The following is a 20,119-nucleotide window of genomic DNA, read 5'->3' on the forward strand; positions in this document are numbered from 1 at the left end:
GTGGCTCAAATCCAGAAAGAGACTGAGGGAGCTGACTGGAACTTTCTTTTATGTACTATTAAATTCTTACGGGGATGGGTGGGGATGGGTTAAATTCTTACGGGGACGGGTGGGGACGGGTTGGGATGGTTTAAATTTTTGCGGGGATAGGTGGGGATGGGTAAGATTCCAGCAGGGATGGGCGGGGATGGGTTGGATTTCTGTCCCCGTGCAACTCTCTACTTTGAATAAATGCCTCTGAAGATTATCCTCTTTATGAACACCACTATTACATTTGCAACTGATAGGTTCTTTTCTGTTCGGCTTTTTTTTAAGCCGATTCACTTTAGTTTCTCACTGTATGCTTCATGTGTACATGTAAATTGTTCCCATATCTTGCCAAAAGTGTTTTCAAAATAAGATCCCCAGAGGGCACTTTTGACTATCATGGTTCATAATTAGACAGGCAACATCTGCTGTGAATATCCTCACGTTGTCTCGAAAAGTAGCAACATATGTTTTATCCTGCCAGGTCTAGCAACCTAATCAGTTTCTCTGACAAGATGTGCAAAAATAACTGAAAAGCATAAGGTGTTAAGAGGAGTAGCCCAGTGGTTAGTGCAGCAGACTTTGATCCTGGGGAAGTGGGTTCAATTCCCATTGTGTCACCTTGTGACTCTGGGTAACTCACTTAACCCTCTATTGTCCCAGGTATTAATAAGTACCTGTATATACTACTTTAAACCACTTTGAATATTGGCAAAAATCAAAGAAAAGCAGTATATCAAGTCCCTTTCCCTTTAAATATATCTTTACGGTGGCCCAGGATAGAGAGGCTGAAATAAGTACATAAGTAATGCCACACTGAGAAAAGACCAAGGATCCATCGAGCCCAGCATCCTGTCCACGATAGCGGCCAATCCAGGCCAAGGGCACATGGCAAGCTTCCCAAACGTACAAACATTCTATACATGTTATTCCTGGAATTGTGGATTTTTCCCAAGTCCATTTAGTAGCGGTTTATAGACTTGTCCTTTAGGAAACCGTCTAACTCCTTTTTAAACTCTGCCAAGCTAACCACCTTCACCACACTCTCCGGCAAAGAATTCCAGAGTTTAATTAAGTTAAATGTAACACTTAGCTATTTTAAACATGTAAACATGTTCACAAAACTTAAAAGTGAATAATCCTAACATATAGCAAATGACAGCAAATAAAGACCTGAACAGTCCATCCAGTCTGCCCAACAGTCACACTCATTATCAAGTTATGATTAAACCAACAATGAATGTGATATAAAATACTTGAGCATTGTTTCTCTTTGGCATTTCTGGGGCATAGACCATAGAAGTCCACCTAGTCCTTTCTTAGGTTCCAAGTACTGAAATTGCTGTCAAAGCCCACTCCAGTCTATCCAAATCTGTCTTGTCATTTGCAGGACAAAGACTGTAAAATTCTGCTCTGCACTTCCAAGTTACTGGAGCTCTCTAGCCCATCCTAAACTGGATTACCATATACGGGATCCAGACCATAGAAACCTGCCCAGTACCAACTTTAGTTCTTCACAGTTGGAGTTGCCATCTAAGCGCCACTCAACACAAACACACATGCAACCATTTAAGTTTTGTTTTTTATACTATTCATTTTCTAATTGAGATACTCCATGTTCATCTCACAACTTTTTAAATTCCGTCACTACCTCCTCAGGAAGGCATTCTAGGCATCAACCACCCTCTCCATGAAAAACAGTTTCCTGAGATTACTCCTAAGTCTACCACCCTACAACCTTGATTCATGTCCTCTATTTTTACCATTTTTCCTTCTGTGGAAAATATTTGTTTCTATATTAATACCTTTCAAGTATTTAAACGTCTGTGTCATACTCCCCTGTCCCGTGTGTATTTGTGAGAGAGAGAGTGTGTGAGAGACAAGAGTGTCTGTGTGACAGAGAGATAGAGTGTGACAGACAGACAGTGTGTCAGAGAGAGTGTATGTGAGAGACGAGTGCCCCCCCTCTCACAGGTCCCCCCCCCCCCCTCTCGCAGGGCCCCCCTCCCCCCTCTCTGGTCTCAGGACCCCCCTCCCACCTCCATCCATGTCCAGCGACCCTCCTCTCCCCCTGCCCCCCCTGCAGCCATCCATGCCCAGCGACCCTCCCCTCCCCCTCTCCAGCCACCCATAACCAGCGACCCTCCCCTCCTCCTCCCCCTGCCCCTCTCCAGCCACCTATGTCCAGCGACCCTCCTCTCCCCCCTCCTGCCCCCCTCCAGCCACCCATGTCCAGCGACCCTCCTCTCCCCGCCTCCTGCCCCCCATGTCCAGCGACCCTCCCCCCCCCCCCCATGCATCAAACCCCCTCGCCACCCGCAGCTGCCACTGGTAACGCTGTCCGGCCAATGCTGCTTCTCCCGTTGAGCAGCAGCCACTGCTACAAAAAGAAAAAAAGCAATAAATGTTGTTAAACATCAAGCGCGGTACCGCAGACAGCCATCAGGCATTGGTTGTCGGCTCTGCAGCCGCTCCTCCTCTCGCCTCTCATGTCGCTGCGCTCCTCCGGGGTCTTTTCAGGTAATTTCTCAAAATTTAAAGAATTCTTTTATATAATTCTTAAAAAAAAAAAATCTTGATACGTGTTCCAAAAAGTACATTTATTTAAAACTTGGGCAAAATATTAAGTGTAGAAAATCATAGTACAAAACATTTTCAACATACATAATTTATAAGATAGTAGCCCTTTTTAACGCAAATTTATTTTAAGTACCATAGTTATTTTACAACATTTTAAACCAGAATATATCAATCAAACCTAACGGGAATTATTTTAAAATGACAATATAGTACAAAACATAATTTATGTTTCCATTATAACAAAATTACACATCCTAAAAAGATGCAGTTTATTTTTGCTTTCCTGCTTCATCTTGCTGATCAGCCAAGGAACATAGCTGGAGGAGAAGAATGTCTGCAGGAAATAGACTTGCTTTATCTGGCTGAATGTCCATAATTAACACTCTTTGAATCCAAAGCATAAGGCACTTTCAATCATGTGAACTTATATGTGAGATTGTTAAGGAAACCTAAACGTGAAATATCTTCATATTTATAATACTGTTTTGTCAAAATTTTTGTTTCTAATAAAATAATTTATATATATTATATAATACTGATTTGTTAAAAAACATGACACAATACTAATAGGAAATGTAGGTGAGGGCATCCAAAGTACACCCAAACAGAGCAAAAAAAAAAAACAAAAAAAAAAACCAACACAAGGAGACTTCAAGAATAGGCGGTGTCAAATCAGTTCTTAATTAAGCAGAACCGATACAGTACATTTTTGGTGAAACCACCTGCGTCCGGGTTCTAGTGTGGAGACAATCATCAAATGTACCAATCAATCAGTGGAGAGATACAGTCTTACTATAAAAACTAACAGGTCTTTCAACAACAAAGATGTCTACAAATGGCATGAAGCGCAGAAAAATAGTGGTGCTCCCATGTATTCTGAACTTCCTTGAACCAACAAAATGTCATTTCTAGGTGTCTTTGTTGTTCAAAGATCTGTTAGCTTTTATAGTAAGACTGTATCTCCCCAATGACTGATACATTTGAAGATAGTACACACATACTGGGTCTGTTTAATAAAGCACTGATTGATGCCTCCTATTCTTGAAGGCTCCTTGTGCTTTTTTGCTCTTTTCAGACTTAGGGCTAATGACATTACCACATTACAATAACCGAATAACCTCTAACGCTTTAGACACACATATTAATATACAAACACTTATATGAACCTCAGCAAATTACTCCTAATTACCTACTGTCTCTCCTTAACCCACCACGCACTCACAACCCCTAATATAGACAATACTACTCCCACAATTCACAAAACCCACACAACCCATATACAACATGCTTATCCAAACAAATAAACAATGCCACAAAAAACCCACCAGCCACGGTCACCATTTATAGAAAGGAACAAAAGGACATAACAAACTTACACATCAAGAAGACAGACAGCTGATAAAAATTATCACTACCTCAAACCCAACTGAATACCACCAACAAATACAAATAGGATACATCAATGCCAGATCGGCAGTTAATAAAACCACAATACTAACCGACTGGATTACAGCTGACCATCTCGACTTCCTACTTATTAGCGAAACTTGTATCCATGACTCCAAAGATCCAATAATTCTAGAGCTCTGTCCTCCAGGATACAAAATTACCCAGGACAAGAAAAGGAAAAAGAGGAGGAGGCATAGCAATAATCTACAAGTCCCAATTCACAATCACAACACAGCAGAATCTATTCTTCTCCAACTCGAAATAGCATCAGTCAGAATCAACCACTCCAACCTACGTGATCACCTAAACCTGATCTTATTTTACAGACCCCCGGCAACTGGCAAGAGTCACAATCACACTTTCTGGATTTCATATCAAATACTTGTGTTTCCACCCAGAACCTTCTCATAGCAGGAGACATCAATCTTCATCTTGAAGACACCAACTCAAGCAATGTACGCGAATGCAAGGACTTCCTCCAACTATGGGAGCTGCACTGGCCAAATACACAACCCACCCATAACAAAGGACATACACTAGATATCATTTCCCACAAATTCTCATCAGAACCAAATATCACACTAATAAACACAAAATGGACAGCCAGGCCATGGTCCGACCACTACAGTGCAAACCTTTCCCTCCACTGGAAAACAAAAAAGACACAACAAAAACAACAAACATATACTACGAGAGGCAAAATAGACCCACTAACATTCTGGCAACAATTCTACACTGACGAACGGACAATACCTACAGACTCACCCAATTTCTCCAAGTTGGGATAACAGATGCAGAACAATACTAGACAATATAGCACCACTTCAAACCAGAATCTCACACAGAAAAAACTCAATTTGCCTTGTAGCGCTATAGAAATGCTAAGTAGTAGTAGTAATACCATGGTTTAACGAAGAATTGAAAGAACTAAAACACAGGTCAGAAGAGCATGGAGCAAGTAAAAAGACGAAAGCACACACAAAGACTGGAAACAACTACAAAGAAAATACAAATACACTATCAAACTAAAAGGACCTATTACAAAACCAAAATAAAACCAACAAGTGGAGGAGTGGCCTAGTGGTTAGGGTGATGGACTTTGGTCCTGGGGAACTGAGGAACTGAGTTCGATTCCCAGCACAGGCAGCTCCTTGTGACTCTGGGCAAGTCACTTAACCCCCCATTGCCCCATGTAAGCCGTATTGAGCCTGCCATGAGTGGGAAAGCGCGGGGTACAAATGTAACAAAAAAAAAAAAAAAAAACAAAAAAAAAATACACACAAACTCTTCTCACTCGTAAACAATCTTCTAAATACTACCAAGGACACCCCATCAGCAACCAACCTGGCAAAATACTTCAATGAAAAATCATAAAGCTCCGACTCATGATACCCACCAACACAATGGATTACACAAATATCCTTGAATGTCTAGACCCAAAACCCAGAGAATGCCCAGCAGACCGATCATGGACCGACTTTGACATGCTCTCATCAAAGGAAATCTCACATTGGCTCGGAAAATACGCCAAATCGCAATGCAAACTAGACATCTGCCCTAACAGCTTAATAAGATCCACACGAAACAATTCAAAACAGACCTCTCAAACCACATAAATTACAGGCTTCAAAATGGACTCTTTCCCAAGGACAAAGGAAACATCCTACTCACCCCGCTACCGAGAGATGCTAAAAAAGCACAATGGACCTAACCAACTATCGACCAGTAGCATCGATTCCACTCATGACCAAACTCATGGAAGGCATAGTGACAAAACAACTTACTGAATACCTAAATAAACACTCAATTCTGCATGAGTCTCAATCAGGATTTCGGTCGAATCACAGCACCGAAACTGTACTAGTGTCCGCAATGAACTCTTTCAAACAGGCAATTGCGACTGGTAACAACATCCTCCTCCTGCAATTCGACATGTTCAGTGCCTTTGACATGGTTAACCATGATATACTAATACATATATACTAGAATATTTCGGAGTAGGAGGCACAGTTCTCAAATGGTTCAAAGGATTCCTGACCACAAGATCATACCAAGTAACAACGAACGCGGACAGATCACCCCCATGGAAACCTGAGTGTGGAGTTCCCCAGGGATCCCCTCTCTCACCAACATTATTCAACCTAATGATGACACCTCTAGCCAAACTACTAGCCAATCAAAACCTCAACCCTACATTTATGCAGATGACGTCACAATCTACATCCATTCAAACATGATCTAAATGAAATCACCAACAAGATCAACCAAAGCCTCCAAACAATGCACATTGGCAGATGCATTCCAACTAAAACGTAACGCTGAAAAACACAATGTCTTGTACTCACCTCACAACATAACACAAAAAGCTTCACCACCATAATCACACCATACTGCTCCCTCCCTATCTCACAAAACTTGAAAATTCTTGGAGTCACCCTTGATCGAAACCTCACTCTTGATACCCACGTGAAAAACACGACGAAAAAGATGTTTTACACCATGTGGAAAATCAAAAGAGTAAAACCTTTCTTCCCGAGATACATCTTCCGTACCCTGGTACAGTCAATGGTAATAAGTCATCTGGACTACTGCAATGCACTGTACGTCGGTGCAAAGATCAAAAAACTCAAAACTGTCCAGAATACGGCCGCCAGACTCGTATTTGGAAAAACTAAATATGAAAGTGCAAAACCCTAAGAGAGAAACTTCACTGGCTCCCTTAAGGAACGCATTACGTTCAAGATCTGCACGATTGTACACAAAATCATCCACGCAAACGCCCCAATCTACATGCTAGACCTCGTAGACCTACCTCCCAGAAACACCACAAGATCATCCCGCAAATTTCGCAACTTGCACTACCCCAGCTGCAAAGGACTTAAATACAAGCTGATGCATGCCTCTACCTTCTCTTATGTGAGCACGCAGTTATGGAATGCATTACCAACAGACTTGAAAGCAATCAACGAAACAACTATCTTTCGAAAATCTCGAAGACATTCTTCTTCAACAAGGCCGACAATGAGAACCTACAGCCTCACTAAGTCACCCCCACAACCGACTCAATATGAATGCTTACCTTCTATAACTACCCTAATCACTCTCTTCCTTCTTCTTTTCTTCCTTCCTAATCGCAACACATTACTAACTTTATCTGATCTGATATCCTGAAAGACAATGTTAACAAATCTATGTAAGCCAAATTGAGCCTGCAAATGGTTGGGGGAATGTGGGATACAAATGCAATAAGTAAATAAATAAATAAACATGCACTAAGACGTAAGTACATAAGTATTGCCATACTGGGAAAGACCAAGGGTCCATCAAGCCCAGCGTCCTGTTTCCAACAGTGGCCAATCCAGATCACAAATACCTGGCAAGATCCCAAAAAGTACAAAACATTTTATACAGCTTATCCCAGAAATAGTGGATTTTCCCCAAGTCCATTTAATAACTGTCTATGGACTTTTCCTTCAGGAAGCCGTCCAAACCTTTTTAAAACTACGCTAAGCTAACCGCCTGTACCACATTCTCTGGCAACAAATTCCAGAGTTTAATTACACGTTGAGTGAAGAAATATTTTCTCCGATTCATTTTAAATTTACTACATTGTAGCTTCATCGCATGCCCCCAGTCCTAGTATGTTTGGAAAGCGTAAACAGACGCTTCACATCTACCCGTTCAACTCCACTCATTACTTTATACACCTCTATCATATCTCCCCTCAGCCGCCTTTTCTCCAAGCTGAAGAGCCCTAGCCGCCTTTGCCTTCCTCATAGGGAAGTCGTCCCATCCCTTTTATCATTTTCATCGCCCTTCTCTGCACCTTTTCTAATTCCACTATATCTTTTTTGAGATACGGCGACAAGAATTGAACACAATATTCGTGGTGCAGTCGCACCATGGCGCGATACAAAGGCATTATAACATCCTCATTTTTGTTTTCCATTCCTTTCCTAATAATACCTAACATTCTATTTGCTTTCTTAGCCGCAGCAGCACACTGAGCAGACGGTTTCAACATATCATCAACGACGACACCTAGATCCCTTTCTTGGTCCATGACTCCTAACGTGGAACCTTGCATGACGTAGCTATAATTCGGGTTCCTGTTTCCCACATGCATCACTTTGCACTTGCTCACATTAAACGTCATCAGCCATTTAGATGCCCAGTCTCCCAGTCTCGTAAGGTCCTCTTGTAATTTTTCACAATCCTCCTGCGATTTAACAACTTTGAATAACTTTGTGTCATCAGAAAATAATTACTTCACTAGTTACTCCCATCTTTAGGTCATTTATAAATATGTTAAAAAGCAGCGGTCCCAGCACAGAGCCCTGGGGAACCCCACTTCCTTTCTTCTCCATTGAGAATACTGACCATTTAACCCTACTCTCTGTTTTCTATCTTTTAACCAGTTTTTAATCCACAATAGAACACTACCTCCTATCCCATGACTCTCCAATTTCCTCTGGAGTCTTTCATGAGGTACTTTGTCAAACGCATTCTGAAAATCCAGATACACAATATCAACCGGCTCACCTTTATCCACATGTTTGTTCACTCCTTCAAAGAAGTGTCCTAGATTGGTGAGGCAAGATTTCCCTTCATTAAATCCATGTTGACTTTGTCTCATTAATTCATGCTTTTGAATATGCTCTGTAATTTTGTTCTTAATAATAGTCTCTACCATTTTGCCCGGCACCGACGTCAGACTCACCGGTCTATAATTTCCCGGATCTCCTCTAGAACCTTTTTTTAAAAAATCGGTGTTACATTGGCCACCCTCCAGTCTTCCGGTACCACACTCAATTTTAAGGATAAATTACAGATTTCTAACAATAGCTCTGCAAGCTCACTTTTCAGTTCTATCAGTACTCTGGGATGAATACCATCCGGTCCAGGAGATTTGCTACTCTTCAGTTTGTAGAACTGCCCCATTACATCCTCCAGGTTTACGGAGAATTCATTAAGTTTCTCCGTCTCGTCAGCTTCCGGCACCTGTATCACTCCCAAATCCTCCTCGGTGAAGACCGAAGCAAAGAATTCATTTAATCTCTCCGCTATGGCTTTGTCTTCCCTGATTGCCTCCTTTTACTCCTCGTCATCTGGCGGTCCAACCGCTACACACAGTGCTATGCATTACTGCAGATCTCATTTTATGCAGCAGGACTGTTTACTAAATGCACATTAGAATGTACTAACATAAGAGTAGCCATACCGGGTCACCATCTAGCCCAGTATTCTGTTTTCTAAACAGTGCCCAAGCCAGGTCACAAGTACCTGGCAGAAACCCAATTAGTAGCAACATTCCATGCTACCAATCCCGGGGCAAGCAGTTTCCTCATGTCTGTCACAATAGCAGACTATGGACATGGCAGTTCACTGAGCTTTTAGAGGGTTCTTTGACTAAGGTGTGCCAAAAAAAATGGCCTGCGCTGGTGTAGACGCATGTATTGGACACACGCAGGTCCACTTTTCAGCGCACCTGCAAAAAAGTCTTTTTTTGGGGGGGGGGGGGGGGGGCCAAAAATGGACATGTGTCAAAATGAAAACTGGTGCGCGTCCATTTTGGGCCCAAGACCTACTGACTTAGCAGTAAGGTCTCACATGTTAACCAGGCGGTAATCATCAGCACACATACTGCTGATTACTGCCCGGTTAGTGCTGCCTGCCGATAATTTTCGGGCACATGTAGCGGATGCATGTAAAAAATGAAATTACCATGCAAGTGCCTATTGTACTACTACTAATCATTTCTATAGCACTACTAGATGTATGCAGCGCTGTACACATTATATGCAGGTACTTTGTCCCCAGAAGGCTCACAATCTAAGTTTTTGTACCTGGGGCAATGGAAGGTTAAGTGACATGCCCAAGGTCACAAGGAGCTGCAGTGGGAATTGAACACAGGTTGCCAGGATCAAAGCCCGCTGCACTAACCATTAGGCCACTCCTAGACCAAACCACCTCTACATGTTTCAGGAAGGCTGTTTCCCAAAGAAAAAAGGCAATATATTACTCACACCAATCCCAAAAGACACCCTCCAGAAGAAGCCCCAGACAGAACATGGACCAGCTTCACACAACACACAAATGAGATAGAAGCACAAGGAAATTCTTCGCCGCTTACTGCATGCTAGATACATGTCTCAACCAAGTACTAAAAGTTGCCCCGGTCTGATTCATAGACCAAACCAACCATTAGAAAGGCTCTATAGATCAATGTGATCTCTCCGCCTCTTTTCCCCTTTCTGGTCCATTGAAGGATTTTATAGCCTGGTGGGCATAGATCCAGAACAATAGCCTTCTTTACCATGGATCACGTATAGTTAAGAAAGATCAGACAAGGTCTTCATCAGTTATTTAGTCCTTTAATGTTTCTGTTTTGTTTACCACTGATCTGACGTTCCATATCCCACTGGTATTGGTAAATGATTGTCCTCTGTTAGTGAGACTGTGTTAATTTTCGTTAGTTGACCTTTGTTTGTGTTTCTTGTTCTCCTTTCTGGTTTTCTGTTGTGGTTGGACATCTAATGAGTGATTAGTTCGTAGTTCAAAGAGTTAAGCAGTTGAAAGCACCGATGTAATCTGCTTGATAATAGGCAATTTGTGCACAAGGACACCCCGTTTTCCTTTAATATATTTAAGGAGATCGATACTGACCACTGAGGCAGGTGCTGTTGTGTGCCGAAACATGGCCCATGTTGGGTCCAGTCCATTAAGATTGCATCATTGTTTCCAGTTCTGGGGCTCTTTTGTGCTTTTTTTTTGTGTATTACTTTGCTTTGTGTACATTTGGACCCTCTCTGTTTTTGCTTTTAGCATATTGTCTAAAACAAGACCTAGATTTTTTTTCTGGGGTGCTGAACCCCAAGGTGGACCCCATGGTTCAGATTATTCTTCCCTATGTGCATCATTTTGCATTTGTCCACATTAAATTTCATCTGCCATTTGGATGCCCAATTTCCAATTTCTTAAAGGCTCCCTGCAATTTTTCACAGTCCGCATGTGTTTTAACAACTTTGAATAGTTTTGTGTCATCTGAAAACTCATCACCTCACTCACCGTTCCGATTTCCAGATCATTTATAAATATGTTAAATAGCACCGGTCACAGTACAGATCTCTATGGCACTCCACTATTCACCCTCTCCATGAGATAAATGGCCATTTAACTCTACTCTCTGTTTTCTGTCCAATAACCAATTCCTATTCTACAACAGAACATTGCCTGCTATCCCAACCCTCATAACTTAGAACGAGGGGGCGCTTCTGCATCCCAACCTCCAGTCCCTGGCTCTCACGGCTTACCCTCTACACGGTAATGAAAAGCACTAATTGCGCTAAGATGAACTCTTAGAGAGTTGGTCTTAAGACCAGCCTCAGACAAGTGCAGAAGGTATTCAAGCAGGGTCTGTGCAGGACAAGAACGAGGATCTAGGGCCTGGCTGTCACACCAGATGGCAAACCTCTTCCACTTGGAAGCATAACACCTCTTCGTGGAATCTTCCTGGAAGCAAGCAAGACTCTGGAGACACCCTCAGAAAGACCCAAGGAGGCAAAGTCTACGCTCTCAACATCCAGGCCGTGAGAGCCAGAGACTGGAGGTTGGGATGCAGAAGCGCCCCTTCGTCCTGTGTGATGAGGGTCGGGAAAACACTCCAATCTCCACGGATCTTCGGAGGACAACTCCAGAAGACGAGGGAACAGAATGGAGCGATCAGAATCATGGTTCCATGGTCCTGTTTTGAGTTTCAGCAAAGTCTTCCCTACCAAGGGTATGGGAGGATACGCGTACAGGAGGCCCTTTCCCCAATGCAGGAGAAAGGCATCCGACGCTAGTCTGCCATGGGCCTGAAGTCTGGAACAGAACTGAGGGACCTTGTGATTGGTCTGAGTGGCAAAAAGATCTACCAAGGGGGTGCCCCCACGAAAGATTTTGCGAACCACTCTCGAATTGACAGACCACTCGTGAGGTTGCATTATCCATCAGTGAGAACAAGCAGCCTGCTTGTCCTCGGAGAAAGACATTTTGGATCTACATGGTTGCATTTTAAATCCTGATGGCAATGCAACAATGAAGAAGAGAGAGTTGGAAAGGTTAACCTCAGTAGTGAGATCAACAGAATGGAAGGAGATGCAACACTAAATTTAAAATATTCCATTATTTAATTTTGGTTTTTTTATGATGTTGGATTACTACAGGCAGTGGGATGCAGATATAAAGTCTAAAATTTACAAAATAATTTGCAAAGAAGCTTTGAAAAATAAACCTGAGGAACTACAAAGGCAGTCATGTTTGTAGGAACTTCTATACATGTTCAGAAAAAACCTTTTGGTCTCTGAGAAACTGGGGCTTGTGTTTATCTTAACAGTTAAAAATGATTCCACTGCTCCATTACGACTAAACTTATTCCTCTGTTCATGAAGATTAGATTAGAATAGATATGTTCACTACAGCTCACTTTTTCTCAAGTTACCTGTAATACACCTTGAATACAGAACCATATAATTTTAATTTTAATATTATGGAGGAGTAGCCTAGTGGTTACTGCAGTGGACTGAGTTCGATTCCCACTGGCAGCTCCTTGTGACTCTGGGCAAGTCACTTAACCCTCCATTGCCCTGGTACAAAATAAGTACCTGAATATATGTAAATCGCTTTGAATGTAGTTGCAAAAACCTCAGAAAGGCGGTATATCAAGTCCCACTTCCCTTTCCCTATATATAAAGGATATGATTCATAGTCCAGTGTCTGGGTGAGACGCCAGTCAGAACAAACTCTGCATTATGGACATCTAAAAGAAGAAGTAACACATATATGAATGTATATATTCAACTGTTCACAAAAAACACATAAGTAAGAATGAAGAATAAGAACAAAAGTGATACTAGCAGAGTACACATACCTATACCCCTGGCAAAATATTCCGGCATAAATGGAAGTCATTTTCACAAGAAATCAAGATTATTTCAGACAGACTCTAAAGAATTAAAAGTAGACCATTATTAAAATATGCTCCCCTACGAAATAGGCTTGAAATTGTGTCTTTTGTTATAAAAATAATCAAATAAAATTGTGCATACTTTGTTTTGCTTGTGCTCCATAAGTTTACGAAAAGATGGCTGTTTTGACAAAACCTTTCCACCAGCACATTCCACAATAGCTTTCATAGTTGAAAGACTAGGACAAATTCCAGGAGTGATATAAAAATACTTCGCCTGACAAGAAAATAAAGATACATAAATTCTACAGTTATAAGAACAAATGTGACTTTATATTATATATATAATTTATACATGTTTTAGAATATGCATGTGGTACTGTTACAAACTCGGAATAATTAACCAGCCATCTATATACATCTAACATACTGCTTTAAACTTCCAATGACTGCAAAGTGAACATACTTACCTGTAGCAGGTATTCTCCGAGGACAGCAGGCTGCATATTCTAACAACTGGGTGATGCCGATCTACATTGCCTGGCCTGGCATTTTGCTAAAGCTAAAACTAGAGCTTTCTGGAGCACGAGCTGCACTCCACTGTGCCTGCGCGAGTGCCTTCCCACCCGTCATGCGAATGTGGTCTCCTCAGTTTAATACTAAAGCAAAAAATAAAGTAAAAATAAACAAAGGAGACAACTCCAAGGGGAGGTGGGAGGAGGGATTGTGAGAATATGAAGCCTGCTGTCCTCGGAGAAATACCTACTACAGGTAAGTATCTTCGCTTTCTCCAAAGACAAGCAGGCTTCAATCTTCTCATAAGTGGAGAATCCCTAGCATTCAAGCTCACCCAAAACAACAAACATTGGTCAACTGGGCCTCGCAACGGCGAGCACATAACATAGATTAACCTGAAACTATATACAATCTAAATGAGGGTACAGCCTGGAACAGAATAAAACAGGCCTAGGATTCTAGACCTCAAACAGATTCTGCAACACTGATTGCCCAAAATGACTATCACATTGGGTATCCTGCTCAAGGCAGTAGTGTGATGTGAATATATGAACTGAAGACCACGTCACAGTCTTGCAAATTTCTTCAATGGAAGCTGACCTCAAGTGGGCTACCGACACAGCCATGGCTCTGACATTGTGAGCCGTGACATGGCCCTCAAGAGTCAGCCCAGCCTCGGCGTAAGCGAAGGAAATACAATCTGCCATCCAAATTGAAATGGTGCGTTTCTCAATGGCACCCACCTTCCTGTTGGGATCAAAGAAACAAAAAGCTGGGCAGACTGTCTGTAGGGCCTTGTCCGCTCTATGCAGTAGGCCAATGTCCTCTTGCAATCCAAGGTGTGCAAGCTGATTTCGCCAGGATGGACATGAGATTGGGGAAAGAATTTTGGCAAGACAATCGACTGGTTCAGATGGAACTCTGACACCACCTTCGGCAGAAACTTAGGGTGCGTGCGGAGGACTACTCTGATGTGATGAAACTTAGTATAAGATGCATCCACTACTAAGACCTGAAGCTCACTGACCCTACGAGCTGAAGTAACAGCCACCAAGGAAAACGACCTGTCCAGGTCAAGTACTTCAGAAGGCAGGAATTCAGTGGCTTAAAAGAAGCTTTCATCAGCTGGGTTAAGACGATGTTGAGAACCCATGACACTAGTGGAAGTCTGACAGGGGCTTTGACAAAAGCAAACCTCTCATGAAGCGAACAACTACAGGCTGTCTAGAGATGCGCTTACTTTCTACATGCTGATATGCACTAAGGTGAACCCTTACGGAGTTGGTCTTCATAACAGACTCTGATAATTGTAGAAAGTATTCAAGCAGGGTATGTGTAGGGCAAGTAAGGGGATCTAAGGCCTTGCGCTCACACCAAACAGCAAACCTCCTCCATTTAAAAAAGTAACACCTCTTAGTGGAATCTTTCCTAGAAGCCAGCAAGACTCAGGAGACAACCTCTGAAAGACCCAAGGAAGCAGATTCTAGGCCCTTAACACCCAAGCTGTGAGAACCAGACTGGCGGTTGGGATGTAGAAGCGACCCCTCGTTCTGCTGAGATGAGTGTCGGAAAACACTCCAATCTCCATGGTTCTTCGAAGGATAATTCCAGAAGAAGAGAGAACCATATCTGCCACGGCCAGTACGGCATGATCAGAATCATGGTTCCGCGGTCTTGCTTGAGTTTCAACAAAGTCTTTCCCACTAGAGATACTGGAGGATATGCATACAGAAGACCTGTCTGCCAATTGAGGAGGAAGGCTTCTGACGCTAATCTGCCATGGGCCTGAAGCCTGGAACAGAACTGAGGGACCTTGTGGTTGATCTCAATGGCAAAAAGATCCACCGAAAGGGGTGCCCCACACTCGGAAGATATTGCGGGGCCTTGCCCATACTGAGAGACCACTCGTGCGGTTGCATTATCCTGCTCAGGCTGTCGGCCAGGGTGTTGTTTGCGCCCACCAGATAAGTGGCTCAAAGGAACATGTCATGTTGGCGAGCCCAATGCCACATCCAGCCGGCCTCCTGACACAGAGGGTGTGATCCAGTGCCCCCTGCTTGTTGGTGTAATACATTACAAACTGTTTGTTTGAATGAGAACAATTTGGTGAGACAGACGATCTCTGAAAGCCTACATAGCGTTCGACATCACTCGAAGCTCCAAGAGGTTGATCTGAAGATTTGTTTCCTGGGAGGACCAAGCTCCTCGTGAAGCCAAATATATGTGAGATCCCCATCCCAGGAAAGATGCATCCGTCATCAGCACTTTTGTGGCTGAGGAATTTGGAATGGAAGTCCCAGAGTCAAATTGGATCAAACTGTCCACCACTGAAGAGAATGTACAAGCTCTGGGGCCAATTGAATGACATCTTATAGAATCCCCATGATTTGATACTACTGAAAAGCTAGGGTTCACTGACCTGATCTCATGTGAAGACATATTATGGGTGTGATATATACTGGGGAACCCATGTGGCCCAGCAATCTTAACATCTGCCAAGCTGTGACATGCTGAAAGGCATGAACCTTGGATGCCAGCGAGACAAGATTGTCCGTTCTCGTCTCTGGGAGGTAGGCTCTAACCCTCTGTGTGTCGAGTGGGGCTGTTATAAACTCCAATCACTGGACAGAGTGTAGATGGGACTTGGGGTATTTTAAAACGAGCACCCAAACAGTCATCCTCTGAGGTGCTCTTCATTAGCCAATCGTAGGATTCCCAGTCTGCGTAGCAATGCTGCAACTACCACTAGACATTTGGTGAAGACATTGAGAGCTGACGCAAGGCCAAAAGGCAACAAGCGGTACCAGGAATGATGTGTTCCCAGCCGAAATCAAAGATACTTCTGATGGGCTTGAAGTATCAGGATGCGAGTATATGCATCCTTTAAGTCCAGAGAGCATAGCCAATCGTTTTTCTGAATCACTGGGAGAAGGGTGCTTAGGGAAACCATCCTGAACTTTTTTCAGCATAGAAATTTATTCAGAGCCCTTAAGTCTAGGATGGGATGCATCCCCTGTTTTTTTTTGTACAAGGAAGTAGCTGGAAAAGAATCCCTACCCCTTCTTCCCCTTGTGGAATGGGTTTGACCACATGGCCTTTAGAAAGGTGGAGAGTTCCTCTGCAAGTACCTGTTATGCTGAAATGAATGACTGAGCTCTCGGTGGGCAATTTGGAGGTTTGAGATGATAACTGAATCCGAGACAGACTATTGAGAACCCATCGGTTGGAGGTTATAGGAGGCCACCATTGGTGAAAAAATTTGAGCCTGCCCCCCAACCGGCAAATCGTCCGGGACGGACACTTTTACTGCGGCTATGCTCTGCTGGAGAGTCAAAAGCTCATCCCTTGCTTTGACTGGGGAGCAGCAGGGACCTTAGGCGAACACTGTTGAAGTGAAAGAGCGTGCTGGGGCTGAGCCCGAGAAGGCTGACGAGCCAAAGGAGCATACCTACGCTAGAATAGTAGTAGGGACTGCTCCTTGGCTTACCAAAAACCCTTCTAGATGAGGAGGTGAATGCAGAAGGCACCCGGTAGGAGAAAGAAGAGATGATAGTGTGTTTTAGTCAGTGACCTCCTCAACCTTCTCTCCAAAAAGGTTACCCCCCCTCCCACCCCGACAAGGGGCATCCGCCAACCTCTGCTGAACAGAATGTTCCAAGTCAGAAACATGCAGCCATGAGAGTCTGTGCACTGCTATACTCAGAGATCCTGGATGCCACATCAAAAGTGCCCTAAGTGCCCCTGGCCAAGAACTTTCGACATGCCTTCTGCTGCTTGACCAGCTAGCGAAAAGGCTTGTCCTGCTCCGGTGGGAGCGCATCCCCTAAGTCCAACAGCTGTCGCACCGAGTTTCGCAAGTAGGCGCTCATAAAGAGGTGGTAGGATTGTATACGGGAGATGAGCACTGAAGCCTGGTACATGTTCCTCCCAAAAGAATCCAGGGTTCTAGCTTCTCTGCCTGGGGGCACCAAGGCATAGTCCTAGTACTCCTGACTGTTTTGACAGCGGACTCCACCACCATGGAATTATGAGGTAACCGAGGCCTAACAAAACCAGATTCACTGTGGATCTGATACAGGGTGTCAAATCCTCTTGGGCATGACAGGGACAGACAGAGGGGACTCCCAGTTCTGGACGAGTACTTGCTTGAGTACCTCGTGGAGAGATGCAATCACAGCCCCCACAGGAGAAGATACGTAGTCCAGGAACTCAAGTATTTTGGCCCTGGGCTCATCCTCCATTTCCAAAGGAAAAGGAATGGCATCAGACATTTCCTTAACAAAAGATGGAAATGAAAGGCTCTCCAGCAGAGACAGTCTCCTTCAGGGGAGGTGAGAGTTCAGAGGGAATCTCATAAGACTCATCTGAGAAGAAGTATCCGGGATCTTCCTCTGAATACCATGAGTGCTCCTCCTCGGTATAGGACAGTATCTCCCTATGGGAATGCCAAGACTAAACCTGCCTCAATGCCGAAGAACCATGCCCTTGAGAGTGGCGTGGAGAAACCAGCTCCTGTTTGATTCCAGCAAAGCGTCCTCCACCAACATCGAGGGGGTACCGGCTTGGGTGGCAATTAACACCAGGGCCACAAGCAGTGCCAGTGTCAGTGTCTGGGAGCAAGGCCTGGATGCGCTCATCGATGGCCAACACCGGGAAAAGCTGGGGTGCCGGTTGCAGAACTGCTGGGGTCAACGTGGGAGCAGGATCTCAGGTGATACTATTACTAATAATTTCTATAGCACTACTAGACATACACAGTGCTGTACACTTGAACATGAAGAAACAGTCCCTGTTCGACAGAGCTTACAATCTAATTAGGTCAGACAAACAGGACAAATAGCGATAAGAGAATTACTAAGTTGGGGATGATAAAATAAGGGTACTGAACAAGTGAGTAAGGGTTAGGGAGTTAAAAGCAGCATCAAAAAGGTGGGCTTTTAGCATAGATTTGAAGATGGCCAGAGATGGAGCTTGAAGTACTGGCTCAGGAAGTCTATTCCAGGCATATGGGGCAGCAAGATAAAAGGAACGGAGTCTGGAGTTAGCAGTGAAGGAAAAGGGTGCGGCTAAGAGAGATTTACCCAGTGAGCGGTGTTCCCGTGGAGAAGTGTAGGGAGAGATAAGAGTGGAGAGGTACTGAGAGACTGCAGAGTGAATGCACTTATAAATTAATAAGAGTAGTTTGAACAGTATGCGGAAACGGATAGGAAGCCAGTGAAGTGGCTTGAGGAGAGGCTAATATGAGCATAGCGACACTGGTGGAATATAAGTCGTGCAGCAGAATTTTGAACAGATTGAAAAGGAGAGAGACGGCTAAGTGTGAGACCTGTGAGAAGAAAGGTGCATAGTCTAAGTGAGAGGTGATAAGAGTGTGGATAAGGGTTCTGGAAGTATGCTCAGAAAGAAAAGGGCAAATTTTGGTGATATCATAGAGAAAGAAACGACAGGTTTTAGCAGTCTACTGAATATGTGCAGAGAAGGAGAGAGAGGAATCAAAGAGGACCCCAAGGTTACGAGCTGATGAGACAGGGAGGATGAGAGTGTTATCCACAGAAATAGAGAATGGGGGAAGAGGAGAGGCTGGTTTAAGGGGAAAGATAAGAAGCTCAGTCTTGGTCATGTTTAGTTTCAGATGGCGGTTGAGACATCCAGGCAGCAGTGTCAGACAAGCAGGCTGATACTTTGGCCTGGATTCCTGCTGAGAAAGACACATCAGCACCTCCAGTAAGGAGGGAGAGCGATCCTCCCAGCACCGACACTTCTCGTGTGCAATCCTTCGACGCCACAAAGCTCCCGGCACTATGTGTCGAGGGTGACTGATGACAATGCTTCTTGGCCTTTGCCCGAAGCGTGCCACCAAGGACAACATCGAATCCTCATGTCACCTTGGGGTCGGGGTCCCACAATGGACAGTCCCTGGGGGCCTGCACAGCAGGAGGCCTTGACACAGGTGGAGACCCACTTGACGCCTCACTCCTCCCAGTGTCTAAGGGTCTCGAAACAGCCATGCTTACCAACGCTTTCAATGCAGGTGTGATGCCGAAATCAAGGGACCGGGACGTGGCTCCAAAAACTCTCTCTCGTTGAACCTCTCTGGAAACCGGGGTCCTCCCTTTCATGCGAAGACAGAGAAAACAGTTAGCAGGGTGGCACAGGAATGGGTGTCTTTTCCCCGAGATAGTCCAATTGCACCGGTACAGTGCTTGAAGCCACTGGAAGTCTTCATGGACATGGCTGGGAAAACCTTGTCGGCCAAATGAAATGACTTGATGTGCCTAAAACAGGAGCAAGGAACTAAAAAAAGGAAGAACCCGACCAAAGTTGGGGCCTAAAAATGGCCCTATGACGATGGAAAAAAGAAGAAACTTAAACCTGAGCAAAATGAAACTAAAGAAATTAAAGGACGGGTTGGAAAAAAGGCCCAAATAAAGGAGCCAGAAGAAAAAACGAGAAAATTAGCCGAAAGGCACTGAAAAGCTCTCAAGAACTGGGCAAGTGAGAACAAAGCGCACATTCTCTTCATGCGGAAAAAAAAGAACTGAGGAGACCGCGTTCGCACAACGGGCAGGAAGGCACTCGAGCATGCATGGTGGAGTGCGG

The 20,119-nt window shown here is 43.9% G+C and overlaps 1 protein-coding gene across 1 annotated transcript in view; it reads right to left on the reverse strand.

Moving 5' to 3' along the window:
• Positions 1-2,665: 2,665 nt before the first annotated feature.
• The window catches only part of PAXIP1 (PAX interacting protein 1), a 136,341-nt gene continuing 118,887 nt past the window's right edge, over positions 2,666-20,119 (reverse strand). The window contains exons 18-21 of the mRNA XM_030198453.1: positions 13,146-13,280; positions 12,968-13,042; positions 12,797-12,856; positions 2,666-3,037 (exon numbers count right to left, since the gene is read on the reverse strand). Coding sequence (XP_030054313.1) covers positions 12,968-13,042; positions 13,146-13,280 — 210 coding nt within the window. The 3' untranslated portion in view covers positions 2,666-3,037; positions 12,797-12,856. The remainder of the gene's footprint in view (positions 3,038-12,796; positions 12,857-12,967; positions 13,043-13,145; positions 13,281-20,119) is intronic.

The sequence above is a fragment of the Microcaecilia unicolor genome, chromosome 1, assembly GCF_901765095.1.
Source record: "Microcaecilia unicolor chromosome 1, aMicUni1.1, whole genome shotgun sequence".
Taxonomy (NCBI): Eukaryota; Metazoa; Chordata; class Amphibia; order Gymnophiona; family Siphonopidae; genus Microcaecilia; species Microcaecilia unicolor.